The sequence below is a fragment of the Musca autumnalis genome, unplaced genomic scaffold, assembly GCF_047663935.1.
Source record: "Musca autumnalis isolate F117 unplaced genomic scaffold, ASM4766393v1 scaffold_3, whole genome shotgun sequence".
NCBI classification, from domain to species: Eukaryota; Metazoa; Arthropoda; class Insecta; order Diptera; family Muscidae; genus Musca; species Musca autumnalis.
This window is the reverse complement of record NW_027411866.1, coordinates 83712607-83735581: the sequence shown is the minus strand read 5'-3', so window position 1 is coordinate 83735581 and position 22975 is coordinate 83712607. Positions and strand designations below refer to the sequence as shown.

The window sequence follows — 22975 nt, the reverse complement described above, 5'->3', positions numbered from 1 at the left end:
CAACTTCTATATCTCAAAAGTGGTAAAAACCTACGAAAATATCATTAAGGTCAATCTTGTAGAGAATTTTGATAGCTACAACATTTTCTTTATTCCCATTTTGATTGGACTTGCGGTTTACAAGCAAATTCACAAAAACCTAAACAACCCCTAAAAATGTCAACTTGAATCGCGATTTATTTAAAAAGAGGTCCGGCGATTTTTTTTTTTTTTTTTTTTTTTTTTGATTTTTCTCATCTATGGACATTGTAGTTTTAGAATTCGCAAAAACTTCCCAGGTGTAAGCACCTTCTATTTAAATTTGATTCAAGAGCACCGTGGATCTCTTCAGATTTCTAATTTGTTTTATAAAGTGCAGCATAAAAATAAAGGTATGAAGTATACAGTGTTGGTCACAGAATTAGCACACCCGTTTGGTGCAAAATGATTTCAGTCAGCTAAGAGTTTTGATAGGACAAATTGAAATATTTTCGTAAACAAAATGCTTTTCTATAATGTATTTAACAGATTTAATGATATAAGTGAATAGTATTATCAGTAGTTTTTTGAAAATAAAAGTTTTGTGAAGACGCCCAAATTATCAAGGGGACATTTAATTAGCACACCATAATATTTTTTAATTTAATTCAGTTAATATACAAAAATTAATTTATATTGATGTTAATTCATATTCAAAACGTATTGAACAAATCATTTTTTGAAAGAAAAAATAATTTATCACCCCGGAATCTCAAAATATATCCCAATAGAGGACAATTTTTCGTAATGTACACTTAAACTTCAGAAAGTCGCCACAACTTTAATAACAAATGTACAATTTGATCTGAAATTATTGGAATTGTTAACCGATTACCGAAATTTATATATAAAGTGCAAAAACTTTTCAAAAAGTGTTTAAGGTCGATGATTCATTCAAGAAAATTTTGGATTTGTAAGGGGTTTATAGAAAGAAGATAAATAAAATGCACCCTTATGTGAAGAAGAATCAACTTATAACACCATTTGCTATTCAAAATTTCACGTCTGAATAACACCAAAGACCTATTACTACAAAACTGTCAACAAAGCACTGGGTGAACATGTAGCACATGAGTATGTTTAAAGGTATAACCCCTTTCTAACAATAAAGGATTTTGAGGTTTGCTGAAATTGGTTAAAATCCATGAAAGTAGGCATATACTATTCAAGATAAATGTTCTCTGGATTATTGATTTTAAATTTAATCATTTTAAGCTCGGGGAAACATATTCGGGTATGTGATGAAAACCGAATCGACTCGATTTGCAGAATCGAAATGGTATATAATCGGAGTGCCGTTGATGATACATATAGTATTGCTTCGCAAAAGGCCCTTATTTTAATAATATTCTAAAATTCCATTTTCAGTTTCATTAAAATATTCACGAAAATTAGAGATATACGATTTTGATTTATGGCAAAACGAGTCGAATCGTTTTCCATCACATACCCGATTATCTTGCGTTCTCACCAGACTATCTCCCATTTGCCTTATGTTTAGAAAATTATTGAAATTTGTGTAGGTCCCATAGAGATGAACATAGGTTTATCGTGACATACATCACGACATATCGGTAAAATTCAGTCCAGATGGACAAGTATTTATAAAATCAATAGCTCAACGCATCATATTACAGTTTTTACAGAAAATTTTTGTGTCAAACGGACTTTACAGATGGGTGGGTACATTCCACTATTCGCAAATTTACAAAGATGAACAATAATATGATGTTTTATTTGACGTTTCTACGAACTACTTGCCTCAATGAGTTTGTTACATGTGAAAAAATCGATAAAAAAAAACTAAAAAACTGACATTTCCATCAGTCCTTGGGACCCAAGGTGTACTCCTTCTGACGACGCGACACGACTCGCTGTACGGAATCGGCCCATAAAATTTCGGAGACTGGAGGAGAGTATAACTAGCAGACTGGAACTTATTCCCAAACGAAAAGGGATTTAAAACTGAATATGGACGAAAATATTGAAACTATTCACAATATTAGTGATTCTTTTAAGGTGTGCTAATTACGTGTCCAGTGAATTTAGGACATTTTTTACATTTTTGGAGGTTATTCAAATTGACAATTATGTTTCAGTTTCTGTATTGCGTTGTATTCTTTAAGCATACTACTGAGAATATATTAGTACAAATACTTTATTAAATACAACTACTTTTGAAGGTCTTTTTAGAAAAAATAAATGTTGGTAGTGGGGTGTGCTAATTGTGTGACCAACACTGTATATACAACGTCAATAAGATGAAATCTCGCGGCTAAATAGAGTTGTTGGGAGAGAGCGGAGAGGAAAGAGCCCCTCTGTACTGACAAACTTCAATAAAATAGAAATGAGTAGTTGCAAGTACTTGCAAATACTTTTTACTTGTGAAGTTTTTATGCAGCTACCGGAAAATCAGTTTCCTATCCTCTCGAGATTTTCAAAACAGAATTATAAATTGATTAGACACATTCTCCATTATATGGTAGAAGGAATACAAAGTTGATTAAATTCTAAAATTACTTGATTAAATCTTGAAAAACTTTCCAATCTCTGGCAAGTGGTTTTGATTGAATCATGCAAATGGATCCAAAAACGATTGCATTTCTTTTGTCGAAATCTCGCTGGTTAAGTATACATTCTACTGCAAATTCTTCTAGCCCATAAACATGTTTTGAAGCGACTGTACTTGTGTCTAATACACCACATTGACAAAGTTCAACTGAGTCATCGCACAGTGGTTCGAAACACAAACCTACAGTATTTCAAAAGTGGGTATAATAATCAATGTCGAAATATAGTCTGTAAACGATTAATTAAAAGTTACAATATATATATAGGTCGACTTCCATATTTCTCACGAACATCCCCCTAGGAAGACTTCTCTCATATCAATTAGTGTCCCTCTAACTCAATGAAGCCTACTTTTTATATAGAAGTTTTACATGGCTTATATACATAGGAAATGTCGTCGCCGACGGACTTTGAAAATGTGTTGTCTGGGTATTGGACACATCCATTCGGCGTGCAAGGCGGTCGAACATTGCACAATGGCTCCCAATTCCAATACAACTAATGGGCCGATTCCGTACAGCGAGGCGAGTCATGTCGCGTCGTCTATCGTCTCTGTGACAAAATTTAAAAAATGCACTACGTACAGCGATAGAAAATAATCGTCTATAACAAGTCATTTTTATTATTTTTTTTATTTTATTTTTATTCGTTAGTAAAAATGAACGGCGACAGCTAATTTGTTGTCGCCGGAAAATGAACATTACGGCGACAAAATTTTACGTCGTCGTGCGACTTTTGCCATACGTAATGGAAAAATTGCAACTGGCAACGCGACACGACTCGCCTCGCTGTACGGAATCGGCCCATAAATTTTACTGCCTAAAGAAATAAGATTCCTGTAGGAATATTTGGCATTTTGTCTGGTGAAACTTTCCGTTTCCCGCCCTTAATTCTGATTTCCTTCCTTTCCCCTTAAATTCATATGCAATTTCCCTGTGCCATTATGTCCCTTCTAATAAATACTACATCGTTATTTCTCGTCCATTTACATTTGGATCTAGCTTTTATTAGTTGACTCTTTTTAAAAATACCAAAAAACATTAAGTTCTATTAAATTTATTTTTCATTTTTACAACTAAAAAAGGAAATCAATTGAAAAGGTATGTATATAACGCATTTTGTTGTTATTGTATGAGGAAATTAAATAGAATGATCTGAATGCTATGCGGGAAAGTTAAATGTGAATTTGAAGTACAAAAATTATGACAAATAGACGAATGGAGGTTATGAATTCGACACAATTTTCATTCATTTTCAAAAGTTCCACCATACATTGTTATTTCAATTGAAGCTGGTTTTGGATTAATTGGGTTTGGACATTCATGTTCGACTTTTTATATTTTTTAAATATATTAAAATTATTTCTTTCTTTTCATGAGTTTTTTATGTTTATTAAGAGTAAAATTAGATTTGTTGTATTTTTTGTATATATAAAATTAATAGTAAATGTTGTAGCCACCCGTCTGTTGTTGATAAACTTCAATAGTATCGCCTTCTTCCATTTCCAAGGAGGTTGGTGTGTCGTTCTCGTTTATAGGTTGGCCATCAAAACGAAACCGAACAACTTGCATAGACAAACCCTGTTTACAAAATAATGGATAAGTTGATTGTTTATAGAATAAACTAAAGTAGGGTATGACATTGTCAATAAACTTACCGCTCTGTCACAGTAGGCATTCATCAATTTTCTGAGTGGAGTATGTTTTTTAATTTTGAATTGTACCACTGCATTGTCCTGTCCCAAAACTTTCAAATTAATATGTTCGGTTTCTGATCCCTGTGTAAAAGAAGGAAGAAAAACAATATTTTGGTATCATTTCATTTGGCATAATCCTACCCACTGTGCGCATCACATACACACAAACTGGCTTTTTTTAATAACGCTACATTAGCCCTAAACTACAACAAATTATACTTCGATTCACATAAGCGTGTATACACATATAAAGTAGATACAACATTTGTAGAGATATTATTGGAAAATTTACAAACGAAAGGAAGTAACGCGACGCCGAACATTATGAAGCCTCGTTTTTAGGGGCGAAGAGGTATAGACGGCACTGTGTGTAGGGTGTATAGTCAACGAAATCAAGAGATAGATGAACAATAAACCAACAGAAAATGTTAGGTTATGTTTTTTTATACGTATACTGTCTTGCCAGAAATTACCGGAACCATTAGCCCGAAACATATATGGTGTATTACTACCCAACTTCCAAGTCCAGGTGTACATGGAACAATTTCTCAATTTGATGAAATCTAAACAAACTGTTTCGCATTTTAGAACAGGCAGATGGCAAAAAAGCCGCATTGCGTCTCTGTTGACCGCGCCATGTTTGTCGGCGTCATACACACATTTTTCAGTTCTTTTGTGTAGTTTATTCTTTCTTTTTGTATAGAGTTCACTTTAGGCATTCTATTAACATTTTGCTTCAAAACATACCTTCTTTTCGTCAGACATTTTTATTTAATTTGTGTTTAGCCTTTATTTATTGGAATTTACAATGTAAAAATATTTTTAACACTAGAAATTTTTTGTTACTTTGAACAATTTTACAAGTTTTCTCGCTGCTTGTTCGTTTAACACACTTGCGGGACAATCAAATACTACTGCGGCTTTGCAAAAATCTTCGTTAAGCAGAGCCAAAGAAAATGTATCGGGAAAAAAAGCCGCCGCGACGCACAGCCATCTTCTATCAACGCCAGCCATATTCGTTAAAATACATCACTGTGTCGATGTTGCCACATCGTTACAAATTGATTTTATTGTTGAACAACATATCGAACGACTGTTTTATAGTAAAGGCCAGAACAGAATCAATCGTCGTTTGCATTGCTTGCTTCCCCAAACTCAGTAGTCACACGATCAAAATTTGCGGCAAAGAAAATTGATTTTTTGGGTGAGAGTGGAGAGGAAAGAGCCCCTCTGTACTAGTTCGTCCCCGCTCTCCACAAAACTCAATTTTCTTTACCGCAAATTTTGCGCGTGTGACTACTGAAAAATGTCAAATTATAAAGGAATGTCAGAACCTCTTTGCAAATCCGCCTGCGTTATCCTTTAGGAGGCTCTGGCATTCCTTTATAATTTGACATTTGGGAAGCAAAGCAAGCGACGATTGATTCTGTTCTGGTCTTAAGGTTAAAATACATTGAACTTTGTTGCTTGCTTCACGCTCAATATCATGTTTCCCCTACATGAAGGACAGGTACTGCCTAATTCAAATGCGATTTTGGATTTATTTATTCTTCTACACAAATTCAGGCTTGGATAAGCATGAATTTCCCATTGTGTTCTCACCTTTAATGCTGGATTTACACTCGGCATCGTTTCGTCCATGGTAGAATAAAGTAAAGGTAGGCCACAGCTAACAGCTGATTACAATTTTTTTCTTTTTATGGCCTAATCTGTCAAAAGCAGGGTTGACATTTTGTACTGTTTTTGACATTATGTAATCATAAAGGTAGATGTATCGCTGAATTGTTCCAACAAAAAACTTCTGCTGTAACACTATATCTTAAAATTGAAAACAAGGACAAAAAATGTGTCATAATAAAATTGTGTCATAATAAAATTGTTGATTTTTTAGCAAAACTTACGAATGAACAATTTATCAAATATTGATACTAATTTAAATTTGTTCCAAAAGTACGGGAATATAAAAACTACAATTTTTGTAAAAATTCTGCTGACATTTATCTGCAAATCGGATACCAGCAATTACGATGTCAGATTAGCCAAACTTGTCAAGTAGAAAAGAAGTGAATGACATTTTTCACTGTCATAAGTTTGGGAAGAACTTTTGCTATTTTTGGAACACTTTTCCAACAAGAATATTCTGGAGCCTAGCTAAAGAAATGTTTTTACACTATATGGCACTTTTAACATATAAAAGTGAAGCTCTAAGTCCATATGTTTTTAATAGGGATAGCTATGCAGGTACATCTACCATTATTATTGTACCATGCCATTTGACGTTTTAAGCCATGGCTGCAGGGTGGCATTTCTGAGTGATTTTCATACCTGGCCTACCTCCACTTTATTGTACCATGGTTTCGTCATTCCTTATGGGCACTTTACACGATATGTTATTTTACATATGTGTTGTCACTTTGTATGTAAAAAGTGTAAAATACCCATTAGGCGTTTCTGATTTCGCGCGGAATCTAGCAAAATATACCATGATTTCGTATACAAAATTGAAATCATCTCAATTCGTCTTTTCTGTAAAATCAACATCAAAATTACAGTACTCAAAATATACAACCCTGGGGGCCAATTCTCGTTCTATGAAAATATAAAATGAAAAGCATTTATACGTTTTCATTACATTTCTGATTCTCGTTCTGTGTAAATACCAAGGCCTACATAACGTCGGCCAATAAGCCCAGCTGATTATTATGTTTGATGCATGGCACAATAAGAAGGTACAGCGCCAAAAACCGCTGATTTTCAGACTAGTTGTCAAAATGCATTATTGTGAATAAAATCTCATACAAAATGTAAACAAGCAATTCACAGCACTACACTATTGTGATAAAATTTGACGTTTGGTATGATTTGATCATGGCACAATTACCCAGGTAGTGGCATCGTAAAATTTTGAATATGTTATGGCAAAACTTTCTTTATGTTGTTGGAGAAATTACAACAAAAATATTTTTTTTATAAAGGGATTTGACTTTCCATATTCGATCAGCTGGTGTGATACCACTACCTGGTAGTTCTGCCATGGATTTGATGTAACACCTTCTTACAGCCAGTTTTTGTAATTTGTTCTAATTGTCACACGTATCGTTCGTTTTAAAACGTATACGTCTAAAATTTGGTTTTTGTAATATTTGTTAAAGCTTTCGTCTAGAAACGATTGACAGTTTCTAAGCTTTTATCATTCGTTTTAAACCATTATTGCCAATGTGTTTGTTTTGGTATCTCTTTGTATAATTTTCAATGGAATTATTGCAAAATGAGGGTAACTCTGTTCATTGTTTACAAACAGTTTTTTACAAACATAAAAAGTGTCAAAATAGAAAATGTATTTACATGAATTCAAAATGTTTGGTACAATTGCAATTCATTTCAATAACAGAACACAAAATATTCCGCGAAGGAGAATACACGATGCCGAAAATATCCTTGAAATTCCAGAAGAGAGGTAAGAAGCCAAATTGTATACATACAGTGAGTGTCAAAAATATTCGGTTTTCAATTTCACCAATAATAACACCTCAGTATTTTAGAACCCCATAACCAATATTCAAAAAACCAAATACTTAAAAAAATGTTGGTCCTGTGGCTATTAAAAAATGTATGTAGCATGGATCCATGGCAACCCTATAAGGGAGAATAACAAAGAACACGTTGTTAACCCTGTTTTCTATGCGTCAAAAATATTCGGTTTTTGTAACTTTTGTTAAATTTTTTGGCAAAAAACCAGTCAATATCGAACTTTTTCTGCAATATTAGTATAAATTTCAATAATTGCGAACAGAATCTTTGTTCCTGTGTGCAAAAATATTATATTTTATAACAAATTATTACAATTTAGGGCTAAGGAAAATCGCTATCCTAGAAAAGAGTAAAAATGTTTATATTTCATTATAAAAACGGCAAAAATAAAGGGAATTTTTGCTAATTTTTGAATATTTAGTCGAATACATTTGAAATAATGTGCAAAAGTCACGAAAATGAAATAGAAATAATCGATTTCGTGAAACACATAAGCCAGCCAAACCAAGGCCTGGGAGGGAAGGTAGAGGAATATCCTTAAAAATTACGGCTAAACCGCCCTTAATTTTCTTGAAATTGGTCACTGAGCCCTAAATGACTTTCAGAAGATAAAAAATATGCACTTACTTTCCAAAAAAATAGTAAGGATAAAGCCTTTCATGGCCTTGTAACACATCATAAGTCATTGATAAATACATGTCTCCTATAAGCTCCTTCGTACTTTTTGTGTTGGAGTACACAGAAAGGCCGGAAACTTGGTGGTATACTGATTTTCCTGCTTAGACATTCACAACTAACTCCATTTCACCAGGTTTCTGATGTACATCAAGTTTTGAAGGTACATCAAGGCGAAATTTGAACTAGATTTTTGGTTATGTAAATAAGCCGATGGTGTGTGATGTGTTACAAGGCCATGAAAGGCTTTATCCTTTCGATTTTTTTTGGAATGTAAGTGCATATTTTCTATCTTTTGAAAGTAATTTAGGACTCGGTGACCAATTTCGGGAAAATTAAGGGCGGTTTAGCCGTAATTTTTCAGGAGATTCCTCTACCTTACCTCCCAGTCCTTGGTTTGGCTGGGTTATGTGTTTCACAAAATCAATTATTTCTATATTTTCGTGACTTTTGCACATTATTTCAAATGTATTTGACTAAAAATTCAAAAATAAGCAAAAATTCCCTTTATTCCTGCCGTTTTTATAAAGAAATATGAACAGTTTTCTCTTTTCTAGGAAAGCGTTTTTCCTTAGCCCTAAATTGTAATAATTTGCTATGAAATATGATATTTTTGCACACAGGAACAAAGATTCTGTTCGCAATTATTGAAATTTATACTAATATTGCAGAAAAAGTTCGATATTTACCTTTTTTGCCAAAATATTTAACAAAATTTACAAAAACCGAATATTTTTGACGCATAGAAAACAGGGTTAACAACTCCTTTTTTGTTATTCTCGCTTATAGGGTTGCCATGGATCCATGTTACTTACATTTTTTAATTGCCACAGGACCAACATTTTTTTAAGTATTTGGTTTTTTGAATATTGGTTATGGGGTTCGAAAATACTGAGGTGTTATTATTGGTGAAATAGAAAACCGAATATTTTTGACACTCACTGTATGTGTTGACCATAATCAGTGAACTCATTTTTTCCAGATTTGTAGCCAGTTTTCGAGTCAATAAAGAAATTTTCTTGTTTTTGTTGGATGAAATGGGTTCAAAAATGGGAGAGGCACGCAGAGGCACATATATTCCTGCCCAAACAAAATTGGGTATATTTCTATCATTCGTTGCCACGGGTGGGTATCAGTTTTCAGTTGGAAAGGAGGAACCCTTTGCTGTGTCAAAGTCGAAGGTATCTGTAATTATATCGGAGTGTCTTGACATATTTGAAAACCATATATGCCCGAAATGGATAAAGCTACCAACCACTGATCAGGAAGAAATCCGAATTAAGAAACACTTTTACAATAGAGGCGGCATACCCGGTGTCATAGGATGTGTAGACGGGACGCATGTCCGCATAAAGTCACCGGGAGAGACAGTGAAACATTTGTATTACAATTACAAAGGGTTTTACAGCGTCAATGTTATGGCAGTAAGTACTGGTCGTTGTAGTAACCTGGCTGACTTCCGTGTCGTCATTTGCATTGTGTTGTTTAAACTTCGTCAAAATATTTCAGTTACACGCCCATTAAGAAACATAATAATTCACACATTTGCTAAGCAACCGACGATACCGAATTCAGCCTCTCTTTCAATATTTATGTTATAAACTCTAATCGACTCTGGATTTTAGGTATGTGATCATAACATGATGATCACATTTGTAGATGCAAGAAATCCAGGCGCCAATCACGATGCATTTATTTGGAAGAACAGTACTGCAGAGCAGTACTACAAAAATCAATTTCTGAATGGCAAAAGAAATACGTGGCTTTTAGGTGAGTGTGTACAATTTTAGCTTGGCTATACACATTTGAATCAAAATTAAGTAATCTCTGTTTTGTACAACAGGAGATTCCGGCTACAAACTTATGCCCTACATGATGGTCCCATACACAAATCCAACCGAGAGACACCAAACTAAATTTAATGAAAGGCATGCCAAATTAAGGAACGTTATAGAGCGTTGTTTTGGGGTCTTGAAAAATCGTTTTAGATGTATTATTGGCTCAAGAGGATTATTCTATAGCCCACGGAAAACGACTAAAATTGTGAACGCTGTTTGTGCACTTCATAACATGTGCATTCATTTTAAACATACCTGGGAGCCTGATCGAAATACAAACATTTTAGATACCAGTGAATCTATTGATGTCAATGAATTGAACTCACAATCAAATGAGTTATCGGTATATGCAGAAGCTATAAGAGAGCAAATTGCTTTGAACTTACGATGAAGACCAAATAACAACATGTAATATACAAAGTATATATGTATACATATGTATGTCAGTAGCCATACGTCCAAAGAGGGGAAAGTTTAGGAAGAAACACTTTCGTAAGTGTGACTGTTATCTGTATTTGAAAATAAAGTCCATTCAAATAATTATGGACATACAACTTTGTACCTAAGCTTCTTGTAAATAAAATGTGAATAAAATATTGTAAATAAAAATTGTTTTCCGTTTCTTATTGATATATTGTTTCTACAGATATATTCTGGTAACTTATGCTGAAATTTGATAAACAATTCCTCCATTGACACCATTGTCCACAGTGTAAATGTTAAATATTTTATTTGGGCTGGTTCCGAAACGTAAGTTGCTTTGTAGTCGTGCATGAAACTAGGGGTTATTAGATCGAGTTCCCCACTACTGTAATTTCATAAAATTACTCTAGTATGGAACTCGATCTAATAACCACTAGTTTCGTGCACGACTGCAAAGAAAGGTTATCAAAATTACAAAAGAATTTTATTCGCAGACCAAATATTTGTATAGCCCCTAAAAAGAAATAGCTAAAATGAAATTGATGTAGAAATTGTGTATATTTTGAATCTTTGATAGAGAAAAACGAACAGCTACCATTTTAAGGTATATAAACGCTTCCCGTTTTAATTATTTCTAAAGTTTCAGCCACATTTTCCAACCAATTTGTAGTGTAAACACCTCCCTAGAGAATATGTTCGATATAGGTACACGGTTTTGTGTACTTTGGTAATTAGAATATTGCATTATATATTCAGGAATAACATATCTCTTCTTGCAGTTTGTATGAATGTATAGAATAAACAACCATTTATTGCTGAGGTAGAAGTATAACTAGAATGTATTTGTATTTAAAAAATAATCCAATACCATTAATTAATTAATTCGCATTGTGAAATATAATCAACAAAAAAATAAATTACACAAGAACATATTTTACAACTATTGTAAATTATGGCATATAGTTTCGATTGTTTTAGCAATTACTTTTACAGATTCCACTAAATTTTGTAAAATTTCGTTCTGGGCTTTGATTGAGTCAGCGATGATTTTTGATGATTCTGCTTGAATATTGATAGCTTGTAATATATGTTCCTGTGATTTTACCTGCTGACGCAGTAACTTCATTTGGTTATCTTCTTTATCATCATTGGATTCACTAAAACATCTTTTTCGGCTCCACTTTCTTTTTGGTTTCATTTCTTGTGTAAAAGACTGTTCAGAAAAATTTTGGTCAGTAGGCGTTTTAACTGCGTCAATTGTCCCATTGATATCAGATAATGGGCTGAAACACTCAATAATATCTTTATCCATTTCGCAGATTATTTCATCGGGGCATGGGGTTTCAATACCAAACACATTACCATCCGGAGCTGCAGCTGTCGATAACTGACAGATTTTATCTACTTGTAGTTCAAGTGGAGATAATAGGTGTGTTCGTTTACTCAATAATTTGTACAAATTTGTACAAGTCCAGCAACTTCTTGCAATCAACTAAGTTATTTTGCATTGTACTGTAGAGTAAACGAACAACATCCAGTAACAATTTGTAAAAATTTTGAGTAAACGAACACACATAATGTTTTAAGACGGCATGGTCCACCACCAGTTCCCTTAAGACACTTTTTATTTTCAGCAATGTTTTGCTTTGTGCGGCTTTTTAGGTCTGCCCAAGTCTATAAAATTAAAGTTTTTGTAATGTATTATTGTCTTCTGAGATGTTGTATATGTACTGTTACGAATGTAACTGATAGGTTTAAGTTAGTTTAGTTTAATTTCCGTTAATTTAAAAATTTGAATTGTAACGTAAAGTTTTTATTACGCAGTTACTCTATTTAAGCAACAACAATTATCATGTAGAATTATCTTCATTATTCTAGATGTTCTTTACCTTTCATTAATGTGCTTTTATTTTGTTTGCCATAGTCATGTAATTATTGTTTAGTTTGTCACTTCTTTTCTTAAAGTCCATTTAGACTACGCTGGATTTAGCAATTATCTGGTTTTATTTGACATATGTTGTTTGAAAATGACAACTTAAATCCACTGGATTTGCTAAATCCAGCGTAGTCTAAATCAGGCATAACATTCATTTGTTGTTGTAATTACGTCATTGATCATCCCCCATGTATGTATGTGAGTATGGTTGTTCGCTTAGTGCGAATGTGCGTCTGTGTGTTCGTTGTACAGATTCGAGGTGTTGCCATATGCTCTAGATATTTCTCGAAAAGGGAGACTTTGGGATATAAATTACCGGGGAAATGGCAATGACGGAGTAGTTGTGTTTTAAGCGTTGAACTGAACAGATCGGTAAAAGAAGTGCTGCGTGCTAACTAGATACAAGCTGTGTGCTTAGTAATTAAAGTCGGTTACGAATAAGTGTAATAAAGTAAATAAAGCATTGTAGAAACGTAATCTAAAACGAACCCTGTTTTATTTGGTACAAATCGTACTGGGGTATAAAACAACGTCTACACGGAGATTAGTTAAATCTAATTCCGTAACAATTGATGTCAGGAAGTGAGATAACGATCATCCTACAATGAAGTTTAAGGATCTACGAGTGGAAGACTTGAAGAAGGAGCTAAGTAAGTTGGAGTTGTGTTCTACTGGCAACAAGGCCGAACTACAAAAACGCTTGTTGGAAGAGTTCGAGCGCCGTGGAATGAACATCGATGAATATGAGTTCGATGGTAAGGAGGAAGTCGAGTTACCGACAAAGGGCGAATCCACTGTTGAGGAAGTTTCATCGGTAGCTGCCAGGGGTGACGTTTTGAAATCAATGCTGGCTATGATTATGCAGGAAATGAATAAGAAAAGTGAAGAAAATTCCAAAATGATGGAGAAATTAGATGCTAAAATGGAAGAAAATTCCAGTAAAATGATGGAGAAATTAGATGCTAAAATGGAAGAAAATTCCAGAAAGAGTGAAGAATATTCCAGAAAATTAGAGGAAAAGTTAGAAGAGAACTCTAGAAAAATCGCTAAGGGCATGGAAGAGAAATTAGAGGCAAATTCTAGAACTATTAACGAGAAACTCGAGAACATCACGATGGTGATTGAAAAGAGAGTAGAAAACGTGGAGGTAGAAATTAAAGAGTTGGATAAAAAGATTTTGTCTGTTGACGAGAAATTTCTGGCTCAAGATGAGAAGATTCTGGGCATAGAAAAGAAAATGTCGGAACTGGAAATCAAAGGTGGCCCAGTGAGAGATATTCATAACACGATAAAAATCAAGCCTCCAGTGTTCGACGGCTCTACCTCTTTAAATGTGTTCAAATTACAGTTCGAGACATTGGCTGCTAGAGATTCTTGGAACGACAACGACAAGGCGGTATCACTCCTTATGGCATTGAAGGGTGATGCTGCTGACGTATTACAGAGTATTCCCGCCGCTTCTAGGAACAACTATGGAGATATAATGGCTGCTCTTGAACGTAAGTACGGTAGTGAACACAAGCAAGAGATCTACCGAATGGAACTGAGGGGAAGAGTCCAGAAGCCAAATGAGACTTTACAAGACTTTGCGGCTGATATAGAGCGGTTGGCGCAGTTGGCATATCCAGGAGAGACACATCCATTGGTGGACCGCATAAAGATTGAGACATTTGCAAGTGGTATTCGTGATCCAGAGATAAAATTTGCGACGTATGCGGCACCGGTAGGAACATTTGCAGAAACCGTGTCATTTGCCCTGGCCCAAGAAACCGCGAGGATGCTGGTGAAACCTAAAGCTTACAACGTGAGGAGGCTGGAAGTTGAGGACAACAATTCCCAGACCGTGGTCGATCATCTGAAAGATGCACTAATGCGTGTGAAACGAGGGGCTGGAAAAACGAGAAAAACTTGTTATAACTGTCGGAAAACTGGACACTTGGCCCGAGAATGCAGATTGAGACAAGCAAGGCCCAGATCCACCTCACCGCCTTCAAAGAGCGACGACCAACCGGTGGCCAAGAATCTGGAAAGGGTGACATCAGGTGAATCAAATAAAGGGAATTCCGTCAATCACGAGACGCTGCTGGCAGAGGATGAAAATGATGGTCCCACAATCTCTATAGCCATAGTCCAGCAGAAGAATCACAACTTAACGGTTAAAGGCTTCGTCAATGGTGTATTGCGTACCTTGACATTGGACACCGGTGCAACAAAGTCCATTATTAGACCGGATTTGGTAAAAGGGAAGGTATTGCCGTTAAATGGAGTCAAATTGCGGACGGCCACAGGCGAGAAGACCCCGGTGCATGGAAAGGCCTACCAAAGGCTAAGTATGGGTAGGAAATCGGTAAATTTCGATTTTATAGTGGCCGATATTATGGACGAAGTTATACTTGGCGTGGACTTTATGATTGCCTTCGACATCAACCTGGACATAAAGCACCGTGTGATGACTTGGTCCAATGTGGAAATACCGATAAATGTGGGCTACAACGAGAAAAGCAAGCATCGCCAAAGTGCAGAATCCGACGAGATCGCTGTAGATGTCCGTACGCTGAAGGTGGAAGCCGCTGACAATTGGCCCGTAGGAAAGCGGAAAAATCCAGCAACGAGGACGAGAAAGCGAAGATGTACGTCGAGGAAAGGTCCATCGAAAAGCGGCAGTACAACAAGGAAGGACAAGTCCGATGAAGACCAGGTGACCACGAAGAAAGAAGGTATAGCGTCGCGATTCCTGGAGAGAAAGCAACGTCGTCCAGAAGAGCAAGAGTCCAAAGCTGACGCAGTAGAGGGTACATCTAAATTAGTTGCCACCACTATAGAACGAGAACTGCGTCTAGTCAAGAGGAACAGGCTTAAGCGGGAGGCAGTGTTACCAATGCCCATACCACCGAGAGGGAACTGTGCCTATTCGGGACGAACAGGCTTAAGCGGGAGGCAATGTTACGAATGTAACTGATAGGTTTAAGTTAGTTTAGTTTAATTTCCGTTAATTTAAAAATTTGAATTGTAACGTAAAGTTTTTATTACGCAGTTACTCTATTTAAGCAACAACAATTATCATGTAGAATTATCTTCATTATTCTAGATGTTCTTTACCTTTCATTAATGTGCTTTTATTTTGTTTGCCATAGTCATGTAATTATTGTTTAGTTTGTCACTTCTTTTCTTACATTCATTTGTTGTTGTAATTACGTCATTGATCATCCCCCATGTATGTATGTGAGTATGGTTGTTCGCTTAGTGCGAATGTGCGTCTGTGTGTTCGTTGTACAGATTCGAGGTGTTGCCATATGCTCTAGATATTTCTCGAACAGGGAGACTTTGGGATATAAATTACCGGGGAAATGGCAATGACGGAGTAGTTGTGTTTTAAGCGTTGAACTGAACAGATCGGTAAAAGAAGTGCTGCGTGCTAACTAGATACAAGCTGTGTGCTTAGTAATTAAAGTCGGTTACGAATAAGTGTAATAAAGTAAATAAAGCATTGTAGAAACGTAATCTAAAACGAACCCTGTTTTATTTGGTACAAATCGTACTGGGGTATAAAACAACGTCTACACGGAGATTAGTTAAATCTAATTCCGTAACAGTACGTTAACTTACTTTTCTCCATTCAGAGCTGGTTCTTTCTGGAGGACCCATGGCATTCAATGATACAGCTACATCATCCCACTGCTTATCCACTTGCAATTTATTTGACCCGAAAACTGGACGACCAGTTGCTAATTGTGGGTAAAGTTCCATGAGATCCACCAATTTTTGGAATTGAGCATTCGTTGTCCGTTTGTTGCTAGATGTTCAAAAAATCAATATATTTTTCACTTTATTTGTTTACATATTTTACAAACCATTTTTTCTTATATGTTTCATCACCATGTTCCATTTTTGTTATTTTATTTTCACTAATAACAAACAAATTGTATTTCACAAATATCTTTATTAATATTTTTTCCAAACGAAGGGTATATTCTTTTCGTTTATTTTTGACATTTGCGTTCGTAAATAACGCACAGTTTTTTGTTACAAAAACCAAAAAATGACGAATACAAAAAGCTCTTTTCCATTTCTCACTCACTTGAACTCGTTATTTGCTTACAAGAACCAAAATGAGTACTCGTTCATTTTTTCGACGAACGAATGGGCAAAAACTTTTTACAAAAACACGCTGTTATTCCACCATGGTTTGATGTCAAAAACATTATTGTGATTTAAAATACAAGGAAACTAAAATCACAATAATGTAAAATCTATTATGTTTGTTGTCAAATGTTGTTAACAGTACTCTGAATGGCCGACCTTCTGTAGGCCTTGGTAAATACCATAGATGGTCTGTCGGAAATTATGACGTATATGACATACATATCTGTCGCATATTACATACCTCAGAAACGTCGTAAACCTCGCCAAAAACAAAGTTTTTTACAGCATAAACAATAGAACTGTATAACCTAAAAATCGTTATTTCTCATAATAACAAAACTCATTTTAGAGATCCCGTTTTAATAAAAAGGAAACAAACATAAACGATTTAATTAAAAAATATACATTTTTGGCCTGTTCCAGTACTGCAAGAATCTACTGATTTTTGCCATTTTTTCAATAACATAAAGGACAAATTGTTGTCGTAGTAAAAAGTAGTAGCTTCTTGCAGGTTCTGGAACAGAGCATTTATGAATCTAGCAACATATACCATGATTTCGTATACAAAATTGAAATCATCTCAATTCGTCTTTTCTGTAAAATCAACATCAAAATTACAGTACTCAAAATATACAACCCTGGGGGCCAATTCTCGTTCTATGAAAACATAAAATGAAAAGCATTTATACGTTTTCATTACATTTCTGATTCTCGTTCTGTGTAAATACCAAGGTTTGTTTGATGCATGGTACAATAAGAAGGTACAGCGCCAAAAACCGCTGATTTTCAGACTAGTTGTCAAAGTGCATTATTGTGAATAAAATCTCATACAAATTGTAAACAATCAATTCACAGCACTGCACTATTGTGATAAAATTTGGTCTGTTCCAGTACTGCAAGAATCTACTGATTTTTACTACTTTTTTCAATAACATAAAGGAAAAAATTTTTGTCGTAGTAAAAAGTAGTAGCTTCTTGCAGGTTCTGGAACAGAGCATTTATGTATATTTTTTATTATATGGGAATTATTAGGTCTGTACGATAACCTAAAAATTTGAACAAATTCGTACAAATTTTTAAGTGGGGTTCAGACGATCAGTTTTGACTGACAGCTTTTGGTCAAATATCGATTGCTTCAGTTTTGTTGTGCTGTTCGTAACGGCCAAACAGTCATTCAAGTTGGATGATAAACCAACAGTCAGGTTGAAAAATTACTGTGTCCACATAGCTATAAAATCATATAAATAACAACTTTTATTAATAAATATGGATGACAAAAAGATTGGATGTGCATTTTTGATCATTTCGCTTTTAGAGGAAGAAAATAAAGTGACAAGAAGAAGGAAATGGGTAAAAAAATGGATAGCCTCCCGAAAACAATATTCACATAATATTTTAAAATTTTTTGCTTGTCTGATATTAAAATGAAGGAAAAGATTTTTGTCTGCTATTTTTATCTCTTATTTGCAATAATAATCAATCAAATTTATTAACACACGACTTTTTTAACTTTTATTTGATATTTACTCTGCTAATTTATTCCTTGACTGACGTTGTTTCGTTCACACGGTCAAACAAACAAACAACCAACAGCTGACTGTCCAACATCCACAAAAAATTTTGTGGTTGCCTGATGACTGACAAAAATGAACGACCACACTGGCAAGCAACCGATTATTTGAGCAAAACTGATCGTCTGAACCCCACTTTACTGAACGCTGTTCGATAACAAAATTGTCCAGCAAAAGAGAGCGAGTTGAGAGAGACTTTTTGACAGTTCTGTGACTGAGAACTTGAACATTTTTGCTGGGAAAATTTTCCCGTTAAATTAGCTGTTCAATGTAAACAACTTGAAATGTTAAAATTTTTGACCAAGAAAATTTAACAATTTCATATTTTTTAGATTCTTAAGTCCCGGCGAGAATTTCATTAAAAAATTTCATGAAATTAGGCGTTCTTAGGTCGAATTCCCCACTACAGCAATTTCATGATTTTACCCTACTATGGAACTCGATCTAGAAACGCCTAATTTCATAAAACTTTTTAATGAAATTCACGCTAGTGAGGACCGGGACTAAGCGTTGTGGATAGGATTAAGGCCAGAACAGAATCAATCGTCGCTTGCTTCCCCAAATGTCAAATTATAAAGGAATGCCAGAGCCTCTTTGAAAATCCGCATGCGTTCTCCTTTAGGAAGCTCTGGCACTCCTTTATAATTTGACATTTGGGAAGCAAGCAAAGCAAGCGACGATTGAGTCTGTTCTGGCCTTTATTGCTTTAAATAAGTAAAAGGCAATTTTTAAATTTATGTTTTTGTTCCATTTGGTTTAAATTACCAAAAGAAACAAAAACAATGTTCATACATTCTCGAAAAGAACTGACATTCTTGCAAGTTCTTACAAATGTTGTTCGATAACTTTCTGCAATTTTCTTGCTTGAGAGAGTAAAATTCATTGAGATAAGCTGTGTCTGGTTACCCTAAAACTTGTAACAATTTGTACCAATTGTTGCTGGAAGTCGTCTGTTAACACAAAAAACCAGCAAAAGAGAGCGATTCGAGAGAGACATTTTGACAGTTCTTTCACTGAGAGCTTGCAAATTCTTGCTGGACAAATTTCTTCTAGCAAGCACTTGCAAGCTCTTCTTCTTCCTGAAAACAATCAATCAGCCGTTTTTAGTTTTTTGTTGATTTATGTTTGTGAACATTAAAAACAATTTTATTGTGGAAATAACATAGTCTAATTGTATTGTTTTATGGAGAACAAATTTGTAAAGTGGAAAAATACTTTTTTGTTTAATTTTCTTTTTAATTTTTATAAAGTACAACGTGTTTGCTTCCTTTGTTGGCGGACAAATTGTTCTGTTTTGGCAAGTCAGCTGATTGCTTGCTGGTTCTTGCTGGGAAGGTGTCTGTTTACTTTTTAAAATTTTCTAGCAAAAGCGAATAAAAACCCCTTACTCTCTGAGAAAGTTCTTGCTGGACAATTCTTGCTGGGAAAGTAACCAGACAGACTTATAAGTTGCAGGAACTTGCTGAGTAATTATTGCTGGGAAAGTTATCGTACATTTACATTTACGAAATCCACTTGATTTCATCAGTCAATTCCTTTGTGTATACCTCAAATTCCTTTGTGTATATACAAATTGCTAATGTATATACCTTAGTCCCGGGCCACCCTAAGAGTAATTTCACTGAAATTTTAACATGAAAGTAAAAGAAAATGTAGAATAAAACGGTCTGTTTGTTTCAATATTGCAGAACATACGAAACCGTGAACACTAGTTTCTTGAAATTATGTGTTTTTTGCAAAAAATGCAAAGTTTCATGTCAAAATTTCATTGAAATTTCTCTAGTGTGGCCCGGGACTTAGTAAATGTACAGTTGGTGGCGCGAATAGGTTTCCATAGTCTGATTTTTTTCATTCTGGAGCAAATACTCGATCGAATCGAATGTTGTAATTAGGCCCCTTTTCGATGACAATGTTGTCCAATAAAAGAGGACAAGTTAAGACAGATTTTTGGACATTTCTGTGACTGAGAACTTGCATATATTTGCTGGAAAAATTTGTCCCGTAAAAAATTGTAAGTTTGGCCAGATGACTTTTAATCAGCTTTTCAATGTAAACAACTTGAAATGAAAACATGCACGAATTAATTTGAATTAAGGCAGTTAATGCAAAATAAAGCTGCCGTCTGTTTAGGGTATAAAGAGTTGTGGCTAGGATTATTTCTTTAAATAAGTAAAATGAAAGTATAAAATTTATGTTTCGCTCCATTTGGTTTAAAATATCAAGAAAAAGTGCGTTTTCAGACGATAGGGTTTGACTGCTCAAAAACGTGTTGTCCGTTTTGGTTATCATTCGCAAATTGGGCCAGTGTTGAAACAACATCTGGAAGTAAGTGAACCAAAACGTACATAAAGTACTTTTTTTTGATAAATTCGTTCATGAAATATGTTTTATTTATTTTATATTATACAAACATTACTTCAAGAACATGTTATGATATTTTAATTAATTTCTTTTATAGTTTTCGTAATTGAGATTATTTTAAATGTTTTGAAATAAAAAATGTTCGAACAGAATTGTTTGTATAAAAGAAGAAAAAAATCCGCCAAGGAAAATTACCTAATGTAAATATCATCATGGTATGTATAAGTAATAACTATTTCCTCACATATTTTTATAAAATGAAGAATGTGTGAATGTGTGTGCGAAATGTGTAGGAATAAAAATGTAAATAAACATTTTTGTGTTAAATGCTGTAAGAAGTGACATGTGGGATAAAAATTTAATAGAGATTTTAATTAATAAATATCAAGAACACGAAAACCTATACAAAGTTCGGCATCCAATACATCATCTTACCTAAGAATTATTACGTTATTTTTACATGACATGCAATATGAAAATGTATTTACATCTGTTTTTTTTGCGTCATTTGCTTACGCACACAATCGCACATACACACTTATACAAGAACACAAACACACGCACACAATATATTTATTCAGAGAAATAGGAATTTCACAACACAAATGTGTATCGAATAACTTAAATTAATTTTAAAAACAAAAAACACAATTTTTGCAAGTTTTTTAAACATTTATTTTCACTTTTGTCATCGTTTGAGTATTTTTGTTTTTCTACAACACACACAAACATACAAAGTCATCATAAAACAGTTGCATTTTTTGGTAGTTTATGACAAAAAAACAGCGCTGTTTATAATAGTATGGTGTTTTCGTGCGTTGTTTAGAATAAATGACGCAGCTATCGTCATTTATTTTTGTATGGTAAATGACGCAAAATGTTGCCTGTTTTAGCAAATAAATGACGAAACAGCTACAAATGACGAAAAAGTTGCTAATGTAAATTGGACATGAGGCAACAACTTTAGCAACCCATACAGTTTACCCAATTTTATGGGATTCACAAGAATTACTTTTTTAAATGTTCATGTACAATACATACAAACCTTTTTGGTACATTTATGTAAAACCGTACTTCTTTTTGTTCAAAAAGTACGCTTGTATAAAATGACTTCAAAAACGCAACACTAGATGTGGATATTACGAATGAGAGTCAAAACGGAAATCACGTTTTTGAGCAGTCAAACCCTACTATGCTTGGTTTACATTTAAGTATAGTACACATTTGACACATTGACAAGCAAAACTGACAGTCATCGAGGTCTATTTCGTGAATATCAAAGGCTAACTGAAAAATTTCTTTTGTAATCTCTAAATAATACCGTAAATATTGTATTTCAAACGATTTTAGCTAAATAAAAGTTGTTATTTGCCGGAAAATTGTCCTAAAAGTACGTTGACTGTCAGTTTTGAATGATAATGTGTACTCCCCTTTACGAAATCCACTCGATTTCAAGTGTCAATTCCATAGGTTAAACGTCAAATGAAATCCAGATGTGATTTCATTTGACGTTTGAGCTATGGAATTGACAGTTGAAATCAAGTGGATTTCGTAAATGTAAACTTAGCACTATCGTCTGAAAACGCTCAAACAAAAACCATTTTGATGCAGTTGAATCAGTGTTCGAAAACAAACACTATGGTATCGTACCGTACCGTTCTGCACCGTACCAAGGTGGATAGGTACACTACGATAGTGTACCGCTCCGGAACACAAAACTAAAAAAATATTTTAGTGATACTGTTCCGGAGCACAACGAAAAACGTAGTGTACCACATTTTGGTACACTAAAAACGTTGGGTACCGCAGTCGGAACACTAAAAATCGTAGTGCTCCGCAGTCGGAACACTAAAATTTTTAGTGATCCGGCAGTCGATTCTCAGAGATCCGGCAGTCGGAACACTAAAATTTTTAGTGATCCGGCAGTCGGAACACTACGATTTTTAGTGATCCGGCAGTCTGAACACTACGATTTTTAGTGCTCCGCAACTGAACACTACGATTTTTATTGATCCATTGTCCAAAAATCAAATCAGGCGTTTTTCACGTGTTCTATTAAATTTTATTTTTTAATTTGTATTTATTAAAAAAATTATAAAATATTTAATTTTCCTCACAAATCATAATAAACTCATGAATCCACAGTCAGAACACTACAATTTGTAGTGCGCCATTGTACAACAACCGAATCAACGTTTTTCATATTTTCTAC

The 22975-nt window shown here is 34.5% G+C and overlaps 1 protein-coding gene across 1 annotated transcript; it reads right to left on the bottom strand.

The window, feature by feature from the left end:
• Positions 1 to 3559: 3559 nt before the first annotated feature.
• Positions 3560 to 5242, bottom strand: LOC141396629 (small ubiquitin-related modifier 3-like). Its single transcript, XM_073972252.1, has 3 exons — positions 5033 to 5242; positions 4247 to 4366; positions 3560 to 4169 (listed from the first exon to the last, which is right to left on the bottom strand). The coding sequence occupies exons 1-3, from the start codon at positions 5048 to 5050 to the stop codon at positions 4026 to 4028; spliced, it is 282 nt and encodes a 93-aa protein (XP_073828353.1). The 5' UTR covers positions 5051 to 5242; the 3' UTR covers positions 3560 to 4025.
• Between the last annotated feature and the right edge of the window lie 17733 nt (positions 5243 to 22975).

Coding starts and splice junctions, on each gene's coding strand:
- LOC141396629 (XM_073972252.1), bottom strand. Junction 4,170..4,246: donor ATGCCTACTGTGACAGAGCG/GTAAGTTTATTG, acceptor TTTTGTAAACAG/GGTTTGTCTATGCAAGTTGT.